Here is a 19,503-nt window from a genome sequence, read left to right on the forward strand (position 1 = left end):
CTTTCCAAATCATGTCTAATCATCTAAATTTACCATTGATGGACTCCAATCAAGTTGTAGAAACACCTCAAGGATGATCAGTATAAGTGTAACAGTGTAAATACTTATGCGTTTTTTTAATTTTTAATTTTTAATACATTTGCAAAGATTTCAAACAAACAACTTTCACGTTGTCATTATTGGGTATTGTTTGTAGAATTTTGAGGAAATTAATGAATTGAATCTATTTTGAAACACGGCTGTAACTTAATGTGGAAAAGGTGAAGCACTGTGAATACTTTCTGGATGCGCTGTAACTTTAAATGCTAGAGAATTTTAGCATTTAAATATATGCTATATTACAGCATTTTTTCCCTTGACCACATATATCTGTATTAACCAATTACAGTGATCTCAATTTACAAAAAAGAGAAAGGAAAAGAGCAATAAGCATAAAACTAAATAAAAAAAAAAAACAACCCCAATGAACTTGTTCCCGTATATGCAATAAAACAAAGTATTATTAATGTGGGTAAGATGCTGATGCAAAGTAGCATAGACCACTGTGGCAGGAACATGGTGGACAAACTTGTGAATTAAGAGTGTAGTCAGAAGAGGAAGAATTATAAACATTGACCTTATTTACTTAACAAGTGCTTCATTTGTCACTGAGTGGTGTCAAGAATTTACAGATAGGAGACAGGGTTGGTGCTGATAAGAGAAACAATGAACGCTTAGCTGTGTATTTGTGTATAACAAAATAAACCATAAAATTGATGTTACAGTAAAAAAATAAAATAAAAAGACGAGCAGCTTAATCCAATTCTTACATTCCCTATATTTCCCTTCTGTATTTAAAATGTACAGGTGCATCTCAATAAATTAGTACATCATTAAAAAGTTGATTTTAGTAATTCAATACAAAAAGTGAAACTCGTATCTCAAAAAATGTGAATACTTCATAAGACTAGTCAAAAAAAAAAAAAAAATTTAGTGAATTGTGGGCCTTCTAGAAAGTATGTTGATTTACTGTATATGCAGTCTAATACTTGGTAGGGGCTCCTTTTGCCTTAATTATTGCCATAATTCGGCGTGGCATGGTGGTGGTCAGTCTGTAGCACTGTTGAGGTGGTATCGAAGTCCAGGTTTCTTTGACAGTGGCCTTCAGCTCATATGCATTTTTCGGTCTCTTGTTTCTCATTGTCCCCTTGACAATACACCATAGATTCTCTATGGGGGTTCCGGTCTGCTGAGTTTGCTGGTCAGTCAAGCACACCACCACCATGGTCATTTAACCAACTCTTGGTGCTTTTGGCAGTGTGGGCAGGTGCCAGATCCTGCTGGAAAATGAAATCAACATCTCCATAAAGCTGGTCAGCAGAGAGAAGCATGAAGTGCACTAAAATTTCCTGACAGATGCCTGTGCTGACCTTAGACTTGATAAAACACAGTGGACAAACACCAGCAGATGACATGACTCCCCAAACCACCACTGACTGTGCAAACTTTACACTGGATCTCAAGCAACTTGGATTCTGTTCCTCTCCTCTCTTCTTTCAGAAGAAATTCTTGAATGGGCTTCGTTTCACCTTTTTCTACCACATTTTTCTTTCCATTTAACTTTCCATTAATGTGCTTGGATACAGCACTCTGTGAACAGTCAGCTTCTTTAGCAATGACCTTTTGTGTCTTACCCTCCATGTGCAGGGTGTCAATGATAGTTTTCTGGACAACTGTCATCAGCAGTCTTCCCCCATGATTGTGTAGCCTGAACCAGACTGAGACACCATTTAAAGACTCAGGAAACATTGTCAGGTGTTTGGATTTCATTAGCTGATTAGAGTGTGACACCATGAGTCTCCAATATAAAAAATTTTCACAATACAGTAAAACCCTGTTGGAAGAGCATAATTCGTTCTTGAAAATTGCTCGTAGGTCCATTTGCTCGTACATTAGAACTAATTTTCCCCATAAGAAAGAATGTAAAAGCGATTTAATCCATTCCGAGACCTCATTCGATCGCTTATTTCTGTACTTAAAAAGTATTTGTAGCCTATTTTAACAAATACACCGCAAATTACTATACGGCAAACATAATTTAACACTTACCCATGTGGTAGTGGTTGATTGCGAGTGTGAGACGCACACCACGCTTGTACTTTTCGACTTTTTCCTTCTTGGTTTTACTGGTAATTCTCTTTACTTTCTTTTTCCCAGCACCATCACTGATTTACTTGGAAGACATTTTTCAAGATATCTAGTGAAATAACAATATAACACTAAATAATGTTAGGTTTTTGCTGCACTAAACAACGAGAGCGACCGAGCGACACGTCATCAACTAAGCGACTGATGCTACCCTCGGCCGAAAGCGGGGAACCGGTGGCGTGAGTTTGCTCGTGCCTTCTCAATATGCTCGCAAAATAGGGTCAAATTTTGCGAGCAAGGTCGTTCGCATCGTCGTTTGCTTGAACTATAGGGTTCTACTATATTCTAATTTTCTGACATACTGAATTTTGGGTTTTTATTAGCTGTAAACCATAATCATAATAACCATAAAATTAAAAGAAATAAACACCGGAAATATATCAGTCTGTGTGTGATGAATCTATAATATACGTTTCACTTTTTGTATTGAATTACTATAAAATAAATCAAACTTAATTATAATCTAATTTATTAAGATGCAAATGTAAATTTGCCAGACTTTTGAGACTGATGTTTAATACAATAAATAAAATGAATCCAAGTACAATAAAAAAGCAATGCAGTTTTTTTTTTTTTTTTTTTACCCTAACAATTATTACCTTAAAAGAATGGCATGGCAACTTTATTATTTCCATCCATGTATTGGCCTACCCCACCACACACAAACAGCATTAAGCAGTAACTGGTTGCTCTAAATAAACTGTAGAGTTCAGATAAAAAGAAAGGTGTGTTGTGTTAAAGGTGTGTTCCAGTGCTAACAGACTGTTTTCGATATAAACAAACCAGTGATTACCTTTCCTTTAAGCCTCTAATATAGAATATAACAGTTGCACAAGGAAAAGGGGGAGAACTCCACTAATGGGGAAAAAAAAATAAAAAATAGAGAAATTAATGATAACAAAATAAACAACTAAAGATTGAGATAAGATATGCATCTTTTCTTATTTCCTCTGTGAGGTGGTCCACAAGAAAAAAAATGTTAGATGCAGAGACATGCAAATTCATTTTTCTATTACTGCTGCAGCCATGGATTTCCTCATTGTGCCTCTTGCTGTAAGAGTTAGCTCCTCAAACTCTGCGTTCAGACGCCTGATAACCCACTCCATTGCTTCACGGCCCTTCAGCAAGAAAAAACACCACAATAAAACCACAGGTCATGGAAGAGATAAAGATAACCATAATACTTTTTGTGAACATTGATCATTAATGACTGCAAAATTTATTTCTTGGATTGCCCTCTGTAAGGTTTGGATTGCTCCTTAGCAGATTGTTAGTCTGCATATTTAGCCAGGCCAACAAAAACTTGGTCAGTGACAGTTTTCATAATGTAAGCCCATTAACACCACCATAATTGATTAAAAATTGAGCATAGTAGAAATAATAGCTTAGAGCAAGAACTAAAAAAAAAAAAAAAAGAATTGTAGGAAAACAGAAAAGGTTAAGTCTATTTGTTTAAAACTAACCAGTGCAATTACCTGAATTTGTCAAATTATATTGCCGATAATCTTTCTATTTAAAAAAAACTAAGTCTTAATTTGCAAAATTATCCACATAAAACATCCAACCAACCTCAATTTTAAATCACAACATTAACAATAGCAAAACAACAGCCAATCATCCCAACCTTTCCGGCATTAGTTGAGATAGTGTTCGCCATAAGCCCCTCTAGGTAACTGCTCAAACTGACTCCTTTTACAGAGATGATGGCCTCCTGGGTTAGCACAGTCCTGAAAAATTTATTAAAACACTATTAGTATCAGTAAAATTACCAAATTTCAAGACAATATGTTAAGGACCAGGCTTTGCTCAGTAGTTCAGGCTCATGGCAAGGTTAACAACTAACATACTTGTTTGTCAAGGACCTCTCCAGATTTCAAACTCTTAAAAGAAAATCCAAGAAAGAATGTAAAAAGTTATATTTTATTTTCCATAATGCTCACATTGCATTCAAGGGTGCTTTTGTGAGACTATTTTGTATTTTTTCTTGACCTTTCTATTTCTGAACTGTTGAATCTATGTCAAGTTGAAGGGTCTTATTGTAAGGGTTTTACTGAGCCCTGTTTAAATTTACTTTAGTTTGTTTCTTAGTTGAAAAAATAATTTTCCTTGCCTTGGGTCTGACATCCTCAGCAAAACTTAACAAAAAGACATCATATGATCCTCTGAGAATAGGGTGCGCTTAGGTTCCGAGTAGATAAGTGAGCCCAGTTATGCTGCAAGACAATCCTTGTTTTGCTTTCTGACATTTTTGTCACACATCTACTTTATTTTGCGCAGACCAAAAGTCATTGTCGGTGCCTATATCAAAAGATAAGATGTGGGTAGAGAGCAATATAAAGAACCCATTTAAAATGTAACCCACATAACAGCTATATTTCAAAGGAAATTGTTTTAACAGGAATCCATTAAACCCCCCCAATCGCTATATGCCCACCAAATCAAACGTTACATGTATGTACACAATATGAAGAAAGGTGTATGGACACATGGGAATCACCGCCATCAAACTATTGATACTAATTTTAAAGCTAGAGATGGAGATAAAGAGAGATAGACCCAAACATGTTCAAGCATGCCCAAGCTCACGTGAACAAAGTGATTATATATACACACACACACACACACACACACACACACACTCAGGTATATCTATATATCTAAATCTATCTACATCTACAAACCTAATTCCAAAACAGTTGGGACACTGTACAAATTGTGAATAAAAAAAAGGAATGCAATAATTTACATCTCAAACATATTTTATTCACAACAGAATATAGATAACATATCAAATGTTGAAAGTGTGACATTTTTGAAATGTCATGCCAAATATTGGCTCATTTTGGATGTCATTAAAGCTACACATTCCTAAAAAGTTGGGACGAATAGCAATAAGTGGTCAGAAAAGTTAAATGTACATATAAGGAACAGCCTCTGAGAGTGGAGAGGATCACCAATTCCCCCAATGCTGTGGCAAAAAAATAGTGGCGCAATATCAGAAGTTTCTCAGAGAAAAATTGCAAAGAGTTTGAAGTTATCATCTACAGTGCATAATATCCAAAGATTTAGAGAATCTGGAACAATCTCTGTGCGTAAGGGTCAAGGCCGGAAAACCATACTGGATGCCTGTGATCTATGCCTGTGATTCGAGCCCTTAGACGGCACTGCATCACATACAGGAATGCTACTGTAATGGAACTCACAACATGGGCTCAGGAATACTTCCAGAAAACATAGATCAACTAAAACTATATAGGTCAAAAAAGAAGCGCGGGCGTTTTCTATGGGCCAATGCTCATTTAAAATGGACTGTGGCAAAGTGGAAAACTGTTCTGTGGTCAGAAGAATCAAAATGTAAAAGTTTTTTTTTGGAAAACTGGGACACCATGTCATCTGGACTAAAGAGGATAAGGACAACCCAAGTTATTATCAGTGCTTAGTTCAGAAGCCTGCATCTCTGATGGTATGGGGTTGCATGAGTGTGTGTGGCATGGGCAGCTTACACATCTGGAACTGAATCATGGCTGAAAGGTATATCCAAGTTCTAGAACAACATATGATAACATATGACATAGAACAACAACCAGATCATATACTGCATCAATTACAACATCATGGCTGCGTAGAAGAAGGATCTGGGTACAGAAATTGCCAGTCTGTATTCCAGATCTTTTACCCATAGAAAACATTTGGCGCATCATAAAGAGGAAGATGCGACAAAGAAGACCTGAGACAGTTGGGCAACTAGAAGCCTGTATTAGACAAGAATGGGACAACATTCCTATTTCTAAACTTGAGCAACTTGTCTCCTCAGTCCCCAGGCATTTGCAGACTGTTATAAAAAGAAGAGGGATGCCACACAGTGGTAAACATGGCCTTGTCCCAACTTTTTTGATATGTGTTGATGCCATGAAATTTAAAAGCAACTTATTTATCCCTTAAAATTCTATATTTTCTTAGTTTAAACATTTGATGTCATCCATGTAGTATTTTATGAATAAAATACTAAAATTCGAAACTTCATCATTGCATTCTGTTTTTATTCACAATTTGTACAGTGTCCCAACTTTTTTGGAATCAGGTTTGTATATATATCCATATCCAGTGGTGGGCGGTCAGGGCCAGCAAAGCCTTCTCTGCTGGCCTACATTCAAAACCTAAATTATAATATTTGTTCCAATAAAATGTAATAATTTATTCCCAACAGTTTATTCTCTTCATTTCAGTGTTTCTCTTGACTGCACTGCTTCCTATGTGTATGTTAGAGGCTGAAATCTGATTCGACAAAAAAAAAAAAAAATCTATGTGCATGTCAATCTAATCTGCCCAGGGCCTTCATAGTCTGTTGTACTGGCCTTTATTTTTTTTTTTTTAACCATAGTGTCCTTAATAAATATCTCTGTTTCTTTAACCAATCAGATTTTATATTCGCCTCACAGGGCCAGCTAGTGCAACAAAGAATCCACCCCAGATGTGTCTGCTCAGAGACGGGTTCTGAGTTCCAACACTAGCTGGCCCAGAGTAGAGTCAGCATTTTTCCCCATCCTCTGATTGGTTGGTCAGAGGGAAACTGTTATAGCCAAGTTTGAATAGCAAAAGCTAGCGCACTGCACACATTAATACATCAGAGACTTTTCAGAGTCAGAGAGGAAGAGAAATTGATTTGGTCACAGACAGACTTAAAAATACATTTTCAAGAAAAGGTCGGCCAACCCCGAAGCTAATCCCAGCCTGGGAAAGGGTTTAAATATATTATATATATAAAAAAAATAAATAAATAAATAAAAAAAATTAAATGAGAAGAACTTGAGTGACCTGCACAAAGTTCTGATCATAACTCTACTTAACACCTTCAGGATGTATGCCAACTTTATTCCAGGCCCAACAAACACAATCAGTGTTTGTCTTTACTAATGTTCTTGTGGCTAAATAGGCAAATCCTCACAGATGTTTGCTAAAATCTACAGTGCATCCATGCAGTAAAGTATTCACAGCGTATCACGTTTTCCACATTTTGTTGTTACAGCCTTATTCCAAAATGAAATAATTTCCTCAAAATTCTACAAACAATACCCCATAATGACATTGTGTAATAAGTTTGTTTGAATTTTTTTGAATATTTATTAAAGTAAAAAAAAACAAAAAAAAAAAAACATGTACATTAAGTATTCAAAGCCTTCGCGCAATACTTTGTTGAAACACCAAAAAAACAATTACAGCCTCAAAGCTGTTTGAGTATAATGCTACAAGTTTGGCATGCCTATTTTTGGGAAGTTATCACATTCTTCTTTGCAGAACCTCTCAAGCTCCAACAGGTTGGTTGGAGAGTGTCAGTGCACAGCCATTTTCAGATCTCTCCAGAGATGTTCAATCGGGTTAAAATTTGGGCTCTGGCTGGGTTGGTTGTCCTGCAGCCACTCCTTTGTTATCTTAGCTGTGTGCTTGGGGGTCAATGTCCTTTTGGAAGATAAACTGTTGCCCCAGTCCGAGGTCCAGAATGCTCTGGAGCAATTTTCTTTTAATCAAGGATGCCTTTGCCAGAGGTGGAAAAAAGTACACACATCCTTCACTTAAGTAAAAGTACAGATACTAATGTTTTAAAATACTTGGGGGAGTGGTAGCTCAGTCATTAAGGCGCTGGGTTACTGATCGGAAGGTCGGGGGCTCAAGCCCCGGTATCGCCAAACTGCCACTCTTAGGCCCTTGAGCAAGGTGCTTAACCCTCTGTGCTGCAGGGGCGCCGTAGTAAAAGTAAAGACATTTGGGTTCTGACATGTACTTAAGTAAAAAGTAGTTATTACAACTAACTGTTTTAGTGTCATGCTGGTAACAGGACCTCAAGTCATTAATATTAGGGCTGTCAATTGATTAAAATATTTAATTGCAACCCCCAAGCTAGCAAAATGAATAAAAAACAAAAAAAACAGTGGATTCACCTTTATAATTATATTTAAAAAATAAATTACAAATTTTTATGCAGGTCGTATCAATTTATTTTGTTGTATTTATCAGTCACACCTTAAAGGCTGGTCCGTGAAAATATTGTTTGACATTAAAGTGGTCCGTAAAAACGTTGGGAAATTTTGAAGTTTTATGCAAACGTATGTTACAAAACGCCACTCGGAGGGTTAATTCTGTGAATCATGGCGGATTTGGCGCTTGATTTGAGACTTGCAATATAAATACAAAAAATGTTTACTGATTACAAATATTTTTTTGGTAGAGTTTATTTATTTAATTTTATATCTAAGTAAAGAAAGGACATTGTGAAGATCGTGCATGTTGTGCTGAAGGTTTTAAATTTGCCTCTTTTATATTTAGTTATTTATTTATTATTATTTTTTTTTCTATAAAAATGGTAAAACAAATGTGCACTGAACTGATAGCATGTTAATAAAATTTAGTATTTAATTAAAAGTTTGAATTTTATAAGCCTAATCTATATAATACAAAACTAATTAAAAATTGTTACCTAATGAATGTGTCCAGGCTAAACATCCACAGATAGAACACAAGCAGAGAAAAGATGATGAACAGGTGATCAGGAATGTCTCTGTTCTCGGTCATGTTTACATCACTGACTCCCTCTGTCTCATCCACTTTAGCGTTACTTCTTGTTGCTTTCTGCCCTGCTCATTCTTAGCTTTGTAAACTAGTCTACATCTGTGGTAAGTGAGAACCACAGATGTAGACTAGTTTACATCTGTGGTAAGTGAGAACCAGGACATTATACACCAGTGGATTGAAAAAAAGACGCGCAATGACAGGAAATCGGGTTGATGGGCTAAAATCGGTGCACAGTGGGAAAAAAAAACATTTATATTGACATTTTACCAATTCAATGGATTAAAGCTAAAGTAACGAGCCTGTTTTGAAAATGTAAGAAGTAGAAAGTACAGATGTGTAAAAATTTAATAAGTAAAAGTAAAAAGTTGTCTGAAAAATAAAGTGAAGTAAAGTACTGATACCAAAAAACCTACTTAAGTACAATAATGAAGTATTTATACTTTGTTACTTCCCACCTCTGGTCTCTGTACATTACTCTGCATTCAGCTTTCCATCGATCCTGACTAATCTCCCCACAGCATGATGCAGCCACCACCATGCTTTACTGTAGAGATGGTAATGGCCAGATGATGAGTGGTGCCCGGTTTCCTTCAGACATGAAGGTTATCATTCTGGACAAAGACTTCATTCTTGGTCTCTCGTGGTCTAAGAGTCCTTTAGGTGCCTTTTGGCAAACTCCAGGCGGGAGTGTAATATGCCTTTAACTGAGGAGTGACTTCCATTTGGCCACTCTACTATACAGGCCTGACTTGTGGAGATAATAGTAGTCGTACAGAGATAGTTGTTTTTCTGAAAGGTTCTCTCCACAGAAATGCTTAAGCACTTTCAGAGGGACAATTGGGCTTTTGGTCACCTCCCTGACTAAGGCCTGTCTCCCTGATCGCTCAGAATGGTCAGGAGGCCTGCTCTAGGAAGAGTCCTGCTGGCTTCAAAATTCTTATAATTACAGATGATTAAGGCCACTGTGCTCATTTGAACCTTCAATGCTGCAGAACTTTTTTCTGTACAATTCCCTAGATCTGTGCCTCCATACAATCCTGTCTCTGAGGTCTACAGAAATCCCTTTGGACTTCATGGCTTGGTTTGTGCTCTGACATAATAACTGTGGGACCTTATATAGACAGGTGTGTGCATTTACAAATCAGGTACAAACTGAATTTACCACAGGTAGACTCCAATCAAGTTAAAAACATAAAGGATGATCAGTGGAGCTCAATTTCAAGTCTCATCACAAAGGCTGTGAATAATCATGTACGTGATTCATTTTTGTTTTTTTATTTAAAATAAATTCGGAAGATTTCAAATAAACTTTCATTGTGTCATTATGTTTGTAGAATTTTAAGGAAAATAATGAATTTAATCCATTTTGGAATAAGGCAAATAAAAAAAATAGGGAAAAAGTGAAGCACTGTGAATACTTTCTAGATGCACTGTAGTGGAAAGCTTTCCCAAAAGTGTGCAAGATATTATAACAGCAGAAAACTAAACAAAAAACAGATTTATTATACCAAGTACACATAGTAGGTGGGAAGAAATGCTGTAACATAAAAATGCTTAACAAAAAAATTCATTAAATATTAGTCTTACTTTAGTGGGTCATTTGGATGTGGTTTGTAGACAAGCCTTTCATCTACAGACACCATGTTGGTAAATGTAATCTGGGAAACATACATAAAAAGCATAGATTTAATATTTGCATGTCTCCTTAAACAAGAAGAATATTAGTTTTAAATTTGAAATTTAAGTAGAACATTAGGATATTGACAATTTGCAGTATTGTAGAATTATATATAAAAAAATAAAAATAAAAAGAAGAATTAACTTGTTTTAATAAAAGATTTGTTTTTCTCCATGTTTTACACCTTTTGATAGGAATAAAATATTGTGTTCATACATTTGAAGACTTAAGCTCCAAAGTCTTTTCTTTGGGGTCCACAAGAGAATGCTCTTCAACATATGTACATGCACGTGCATTACCAATGATCTGTAGAAAGAAGGAATAATAAAGTCATTATGATAACAGGTACCAAGAAAAGTGATAATAGATAGTAAAGTGTAACTGAATAGCTATTTGTCAGTAGAAAGATAGGATTGTCATTACTGTTCTTCCACCCATTGGGTCATTTTCACTAACCAGGGAACACATCTTGATTCAATAAAAAAAAATAAAAAAAATAAAAGTTATAATTTGTACACTAATTTAAATAATTTTTTTTTTTTTTTTTTTTTTTACAGAAAGAAATATAAATATAGGAAAATAACAGATGCAATTAAACTGCATCCTTAGTATATTCATTGATGTTCCAAACATGCAATGTGTAAACAAACAAAATGCACAATAAAACTGCTATTGAAAAAGAAACAAATGACAATATTGACAAACATTAATACAAAAATTGAGAGCATGCTCTTACTGAATTGACTATAGATGGAAGGCCCCATTCTGTGCTGAGCAAGCGTTTGCTGTGAAGCCGGCCTTGTTGGTCCACTCTTCGGTCCAACACATCTACACCAAATACACTAGGGTTCATGGGGTTGGGGTACTTCTGCATAGCTGCTTTGGTAACTGTCTCCCATGGGTGGCTGTAAAAAAAAAAAAATTAAAAACTGTTTTGTTCTGTTTGCAAACCAAGTAATTGGGGTTGCACAAGCCAATACACTCTTAGTGATGGTCCCAAACCCAAATAAATGGGGAGGGTTCTGTTAGGAAGAGCATCCAGTGTTAAACGTAGCAATATGCGGATCACAAACCAGAATTTCATACCAGATTGGTCGAGACCCGGGTAAGCAAGGACTGCCACAGGTATTGTTAGCCAACAGGGTACCGGTGGAAATTGAGCTACTGTTGGCCGAAGGAGGAGAAGGAAAGGAGGAAGACATCTACAGAGACAGCAGAAAATGGAGAAGTGTAGGAGAGTGGAGGTTAGTGTGGGTACTTTAAATGTTTGTACTATGACTGGTAAAGGGAGAGAGTTAGCCGATATGATGGAGCGGGAAAAGGTTGACGTTTGTTCAGGAGAGAAAGTGGAAAGGGAGTAAGGCCAGGAACATTGGAGGTGGGTTTAAACTGTTCCATCATGGTGTGGATGGAAAGAGTATTGGTGTAGGTGTGATCCTGAAAGAAGAGTACAGTGATAGGGCAATAAACATGAAGCTGGAATTGGTGAAGATAAATGTCATCAGTGCTTATGCTCCATAAGTGGGTTGTGAGATGGAGGAGAAGGAAAAATTCTGGAGTGAGTTAGATTAAGTGGTGGAGAGTGTACTTAAGAAAGAAGGATTGGTGATTATGGCAGACTTTAATGGGCAAGTTGGTGAAGGGAACAGAGGTGATGATGTGATGGGTAGGTAGGATGGTGGTAGATTTTGCTAAAAGGCTTGAAATAGTAGTGGTAAATACTGATTTAAAGAAGGAGGATCATAGGGTGACCGATAAGAGTGGAGGAAGGTGCACACAGGTGGACAATGTTGTATGCAGGAGACGCAACCTGAAGGAGATTGGAAACTGTAAGGTGTTGGCAGGGAAGATTGGCATTAAGATTTGCCAAGTCAGCCAAATATCTTTAAGTTTGTCCACTCCAAATTTAGCACTTTATTTCTTCATGGCCTTACTGTAGTGTTGTACAGGGCCACTGCTACCCTTAAAAATGTTGAAAACATGAACTAATTAGTTAGTTCCAGTGAAGGACAACAGTACTGCTACAGTATACAAAGACAAGATTTGTCACTGTTAAAGTACACAGACCAAAAAATTGCATTATCTGTGACAACAACTTAGGAAAAGCTTACATGTGTAGGCTTTGTGTGATAGTCATGTGATGGTCAGGTTAACAAACCTTTTGTCATATAGTGGAAGTATTTGGAGACAATAGGTTGAGCCAATAATTGATATGACAATTATTGTATTTAAAAATTAAATATCCATTTATGTTAAAGAAATTAAATTTAGTGATTTCACCATTGAAACAAAAAATAATAATGTGTGCTTCATTTATATAATGTGTCCACTGACTGGCAGAAAATGTCTCGGGTAACATTAGAAAAATGGGGATAAGTACCAGATAAAACAACAGTCATAACCTCTAGATTCTAACTCAAATATATTAAATTGTTATTTATAGTTAAGACCTTGTCAGCACTAAATGGCCAATTACATCACAAATATGCCAGCTTTGCAGTCATATTACTAAGGAAGAAGCAGCCAGGCTATTCGCTTACATTGGAAGGGCTGGAAACTAACATTGGAAACTCTGACCTTCACTTATAGACAATCATAGCCTACTTTATTAGAACACCTGTCATACACTGAGGGGTTCTACGGACACCTTTTTTGCAAGTGGCAACCTGTTATTTCTTATTTTAGGAGACTATGGGTGTTAACTGATTAAAGTTCAAAATTGGACTCTATGCTTAACCTTTCTTTTGTTTCTTCAGTTGTTTTAAGAGGGGGATGTGGGGTGTGTGCGTGCGCATGTGTGTGTGTCTTTGTCTGGGGGTTTGTTTGTGTTTTGGGTGGCGGGGTGGGGGTGTTTTTGTTGTTTAAAAATTACAAAAATGGAGAATTTCTGTTTACATTTTTGATTTTTCAATAAAAAGAATTGATGGGGGGAAAAAAAACAAAACCAACACCACCAGTGCACTCTCATTCATGCACTTTTGTGATGAACCAATCAGATGTGTCCAGTTATGACATGCCTAACCATAGCGTTGCTGCTTATAGAATTTCAAGAACTGCTAATTTTATGAGAATTTATCAACAATCTCCAGCGTTTACACCAAATGAGGCACAAAAAAAGATCAGCAGAATCAGAAAGATTAGAGTACAGCAACAAGACTGGTTGGAGATTACAGGAAGACTTAAATAAACACCCTTTACAACTGTGCTGAGCAGAAAAGCATTACAGATTGCACATCAATAATCAGTTTGTGCACCAACTTAGTACTCTTATTACACTTTTTCCAGCAAAAAATACAATAGAATTTTTCGCCTGTTTCCGTTTAGGAAAGTCTGTCCACAAAAATACAGAGAACTTTAGGTTACTTACGTAACTCGTTTCTCTGATAACAGGAGTGAGGTATCTCACTATGGGAATCGCCTCGGGCGTGACCAATCCTGGAAGCATCAATCACACCATCAAACACGACAGTGATGCGGGAAGTCCCGCCTCCCTATATACACCGCTGCTGATGGTCCCTGCCTCATTCTCACATATCTCTTCTCCGTGCACTGCAATGAGGGAAGTGCGGCGAGATACCTCACTCCTGTTATCAAAGAACCGGGGTTATGTAAATAACCTAAAGTTCTCTTTCAAACAGTCATTCGGTATCTTACTATTGGATATAGACAACTCCCAAATTGCAGATATGCTGTCCGAAGCAGGTGTCAACCAATTTCAGTGATGTAAGAAAATTAGATAATCCCTCTCACCGAAGAGAGCAGAACGTGAGAGAAATGACAAACCTCCGATCCACGATGTTTCAATCATCCGTTGTCATTCCCTTTCATATACACGCATACATACACAAATATACATATACACACAAATATACACACATACATACACACATACTCAGGACGGAATGAGCCAGCGAAGGCTCCGTGACGTCCAGCCTATAAAAACAGACAAAAGTGTGCGGCGAGGCCCAGCATGCTGCCGCACAAATGTCCTGAATCGAAACGCCCTTAAAAAACACCCACGAAGTGGCCAAGCCTCAGGTACTATGAGCCCTCAGTCCTTCTGGAGGGCTAAGACCCACGCTATTATAACTCAATATAATAGCCTCCACGAGCCAATGGAACAGGCACTGCCGGGAAACAGGCTTTCCTTTACGAGAATCAGCCCATGAAACAAACAGCTGATCACTCCGTCTCAACCCTTTCGTCCTGTCAACATAGTGACGCAACGCACGGACAGGACACAGACAGTGAAACCGCTCCTCCTCCGCTGCCCTGCCCTTATCCAAAAGTTCTTGCAAAAAGCACAACACTTCTGCCACAGAACAGTGAAAAGGGATAATCTGTCTCTGAGCGCACCATAGTTCGAACACACTCCATTTCTTATCATATGCAGAGCATGTCAAAGCTGCTCTCGCATTCTAAATAATCTCAATCACCCTCGGAGGCAAACCAGTGACACCGAGATTCATCCTCTCACGGGCCAGGCCCAGAGAGCTACACTGTCCGGTGGCAGGTGAAAAATCTCTCCGCGCGCTTGGGAGAGGAGATCTCAGGAGAGGCCAGGGTCGATCGTGCAGGAGTTGGAATATCTCCGTCAGCCACAATTTCCCTGGCCAGTTTGGAGCGATTAGTATTACAGAGTGACCGCCTTCTCTTACTCTTTTTAGAGGGTGGAGAGACCACTCCCCGTACAGGGGATTTCCCCTGGACAAGAGATCCGCCCCCGCATTCATCACTCCCGGCTCCATGCTCTATGCCCCACACCATGAGATCTCGCGCTAGACTGTGAAGTCGAGGAGAGCGCGTATCTACACTAATGTACTTTACACAGGCTTTAACGAAAGACACGTTACACACAGTGTAACGGGTGAAATATGTTGCGCTTCCTTTAGGAGCATAGCGGTATTTTGGGAATAGAATCCCACTGCATTCTTCCGGTATTACTGCGTGTGTGTAAGACTGAGGATTATGTCCTTATTATTTTCTGATGCTGATTTCTAAGTTTCTTTGACCAACTCATAACGCTGTTGCCAAGAAAAATAACAAAGCACGAGTTTTGGAAACCTGTCTGTGCTTATATGATTTCTGTTGCTGGAGTTAGCGAGCTCTCACATGACCCAGACTCAACACGTTACAACGGCTTGTATCTAAACAGTAGCCTACCAAGAAAGTCATTGTTCACTGTCTTCCTCCTTCCTTTCACAACAATTTCTCTCGGGAGTTTTTCTTTTGGCATCGGCGTGCGTTTAAAAAAAAAAAATTTCTCCCGATGCCGTGCAGCTCAGAACTCAAGCCTGAATAAATTAAGAGGGTTGCGTTAAATATTTGATTGCATATGTGGATCAGGAATCAGAATTTCATACCAGATTGGTCGAGCCCCGGGTTAGCAACGACCGCCACAGGTATTGTTAGCCAACAGGGTACCGGTGGAAATTTGGCTACTGTTGGCCAAAGGAGGAGAAGGAGAGGAGGAAGATGTATACAGAGACAGCAGAAAATTGAGAAGTGTAGGAGAGTGGAGGTTAGAGTTAGTACATTAAATGTTTGTACTATGACTGGTAACGGGAGAGAGGTAGCTGATATGATGGAGAGGAGAAAGGTAGATATGTTGTTTGTTCAGGAGACAAGTGAAAAGGGAGTAAGGCCAGGAACATTGGAGTGGGGGGTTTAAACTGTTTTATCATAGTGTGGATGGAAAGAGAAATGGTGTAGGGGTGATTAAGGGAGGGGACAGTAAGAGTGTAGTGGAAATAAAGCGAGTTTCTGATAGGGTGATTAATGTGAAGCTGGAATTTGAAGGGTTGATGATAAATGTCATCAGTGCTTATGCTCCACAAGTGGGTTGTGAGATGGAGGAGAAGGAAAAATTCTGGCGTGAGTTAGATGGAGTGGTAGAAGGTGTACCTAGGAATGAACGTTTGTTGATCGGCGCAGACTTTAATGGGCATGTAAATGAAGGGAACGGAGGTGATGGGTAGGTATGGCCTTAAGGAAAGGAAAGTGGAAGGGCAGATAGTAGTAGATGTAAAGGTAGATCTAAAAAGATGGAAATGGCAGTGGTGAACACTTATTTTAAGAAGAAGGAGGAGCATAGGTTGACGTAAAAAAGTGGAAGAAGGTGCACACAGATGGACTATGTTCTATGTAGGAGATGCAACCTGAACGAGCTTGGAGACTAAGGTGTTGGCAGGGGACAGTGTAGCTAGACAGCATTGGATGGTGGTCTGTAGGATGGTTTTGGAGCTGAAGAAAAGGAGGAAAGTCAGGCCTCAAAGAAGAATAAGATGGTGGAAACTAAAGGTACTTTAGGAGTGACATCTGAAAATAGAAGGGAAGACAAAGAGTCATGGTGGTAGGATGAGGAAGTGCAGGAGAGCATAAGGAGAGAGGTTGCCAAAACAGAATTGGGATCGACAGAGTGAAAAGAAAGTAGGCAGGAGTACAAGGAGATGCGGCAGCAGGTAAAAAGGGATGTGGCGAAAGCCTAGGAAAAGGCATACAAAGAGCTGTATGAGAAGTTGGACACTAAGAAAGAAGAAAAGGATTTGTACCGATTGGCCAGGCAGAGGGACCAAGCTGGGAAGAATGTGCTGCAAGTAAGAGCAATAAAGGATGGAAAAGGAAATGTGTTTACTAGTGAGGAGAGTGTGTTGAGAAGATGGAGGGAGTATTTTAAACAGCTGATGAACGAGGAAAATGAGAAAAAGAGAAGGTTGGATAGTGTGGAGATTGTGAAGCAGGAAGTGGATAGGATTAGTAAGGAGGAAGTGAGAGCAGCGATTAAGAGGATGAAGAGTGGAAAGTGGGCAGGACCTGATGACATACCGGTAGAAGCAAGGAGATGTTTAGGAGAGATTGGCAGTGGAGTTTTTAACAAGATGGTTTAACAGGATTTTAGAGTGTGCTGGTACCAATCTTTAAGAATAAGGGAGATTTTAAGAGAGCGTGATGAACAGGTTGACGGACGAGGTCAAACAGGAGTCCGTGGACCATGATGTTTGCGAATAATATTGTGATTTGTGGTGAGAGTAGGGAGCAGGTTGAGAAGACAAGGTGAGGGAGGCAGAATTTGAGACGGTTTGGACATGTGCAGAGGAGGGACATGGCGTATATAAGGAGTGCTTAGGATGGAGCCACCAGGAGGGAGGAAAAGAGGAAGGCCAAAGAGGAGGTTTATGGATGTGGTGGGGAAAGACATGCATGTAGTTGGTTTGAAAGAGGCAGAGGTATAAGACGCTGGGGTATGGAGACGGATGATCCACTATGGCGACCCCTAATGGGAGAAGCCGAAAGAAGATGATGTGTTAGACCCCATTTGGGTAATACAGATGTGTATAAGTAAGTATGTTAAACAATCAATCTTTAATTTCTAAACGGTATGCTCGACTTATTTTAGCATAATTAAATGTCTGCATTTGAGAAACATGCAATTTTTCTTATTTATTCATTCCATTTAAATAAATAGAGTGAGAAAAAAACTGAGGGAAGGAGTGAATTAATAAATATCATTAATCACCAGGAATAAATTCATTTCATAAATCTGTGTTTCTTAAATGCAGACATTTGCTAAAATATGCTGAAATAAGTACAACATATCTTTAGTAAACTAAATATTAAAACACACGTATATACACACACACACACACACACACACACACACACACATCTGTATTACCCGAATGGAGTCTACCAAATGTAATTAAATAAAAATGTTCTATTTATTTCTATTTGATTAATCAATCACTTAATTTAATCAATATACTTTTTATTTATATATTTTGCACAAAAAAAAAAGTGTATTACAAAATCAAGAGAAATCACCAGTCAATAACTATTCCCGGTAAGGATCGGGTAGTGTCAACAGTATTATAAATACCCGAAACTGCCATATTATTTCGACATACTTTAGACAGGATGTAGACGAAATTTTGCACATGCGCAGTACAAAACGTGTTTCCGGTGCGGATCGAGTAGTCACTCGGCGCGTCAACACATCCCTGCGTTCCCACTTTACGCATGCTCCAACTCATGACGCAAATACGCCGATGCGCTTTAACGTAAAAGTATAAAAGCCAATTTGTTGGTTTTGCGTTATCGTGACGTGACGAAATAAAAAGGACAATCGGGGCATTTTATCAGGGGTTTGATATTATTGATTACGTTACTTAAACAGAATAGCAAGGCACAACGAATTATACGTAAGGAAAAACGCCTACGACGCAATGTGGCTGCAAGAGACTGAATGTACCCTATGCACTCTCTGGTGAAAGGTGACCCTCTCAGTTCTTGCCCACTGCATAGTGTTCCACTTTAATCTGTACAGTTTTAGCACAATTGTGAAATACCCATTTAAAGTGTGATTAAAGCAACGGTGAAACACATCACTTCTACACAGCGTACCCATCCGTTGTCATCACTGAACCTATTCTAATAAACAATTTAAAACTACTGTTAGATTGGGTTATTAACAACCGAGATAGAAAAACTAATCAAATAGGAAAGCGGAAGTTTTAAAACAAACCACATATATATAAATCTACCTAATAAAAAATAATACATATTCAGCATATTGCCACTAGCTAGCACACTGTTTGTTTAGTTGTGTGATTAGTTGGCTACCATACATTACTAACCTGAAAACGTGTTCTGACGTCCAGATCTTCATCGTGGCTTGTGGTCGCTTCTAAGGACTTGACCGGCAAATACGTTTCTTCTCTTCTTCGTTTTAATTCAGTTATCAGCAAGCTGTTTCGCCACCTACTGGACTGGGGAGTTATTCGACTCGAGTTATAGTAAATTGTAATTCCAGACCTCCAACCATTATACACCTGCAACACCTGAAATTTCTACTTGTAAAGTCATCACAGATGTTTCGTTTTAAAAGAGTTGGAATTACATGCTCAAATTATATTTGTTATACGAAAACAAAGTGTGTTAATGCAAGACAATTCAAACCAACCAAATGTACATATGAGATAAGATTTACCTTTATTCGTCCTACAGTGGGGAAATTTCTCTGTTACAGCAGCAAAGAAAAGGAAATGCAAATATCTAAAAGAATAAGACTAGGT

At 38.2% G+C, this 19,503-nt stretch overlaps 1 protein-coding gene across 1 annotated transcript; it reads right to left on the bottom strand.

The window, feature by feature from the left end:
- Positions 1-2,639: 2,639 nt before the first annotated feature.
- Positions 2,640-19,197, bottom strand: prelid3b (PRELI domain containing 3). Its single transcript, XM_083534610.1, has 6 exons — positions 19,066-19,197; positions 11,169-11,337; positions 10,649-10,738; positions 10,342-10,412; positions 3,812-3,914; positions 2,640-3,305 (listed from the first exon to the last, which is right to left on the bottom strand). Exons 1-6 carry the CDS (start codon positions 19,095-19,097, stop codon positions 3,189-3,191), a joined length of 582 nt encoding a protein of 193 aa, XP_083390736.1. The 5' UTR covers positions 19,098-19,197; the 3' UTR covers positions 2,640-3,188.
- Positions 19,198-19,503: the final 306 nt, after the last annotated feature.

The sequence above is a fragment of the Silurus aristotelis genome (assembly GCF_946808225.1).
Source record: "Silurus aristotelis genome assembly, chromosome: 2".
Classification (NCBI taxonomy): Eukaryota; Metazoa; Chordata; class Actinopteri; order Siluriformes; family Siluridae; genus Silurus; species Silurus aristotelis.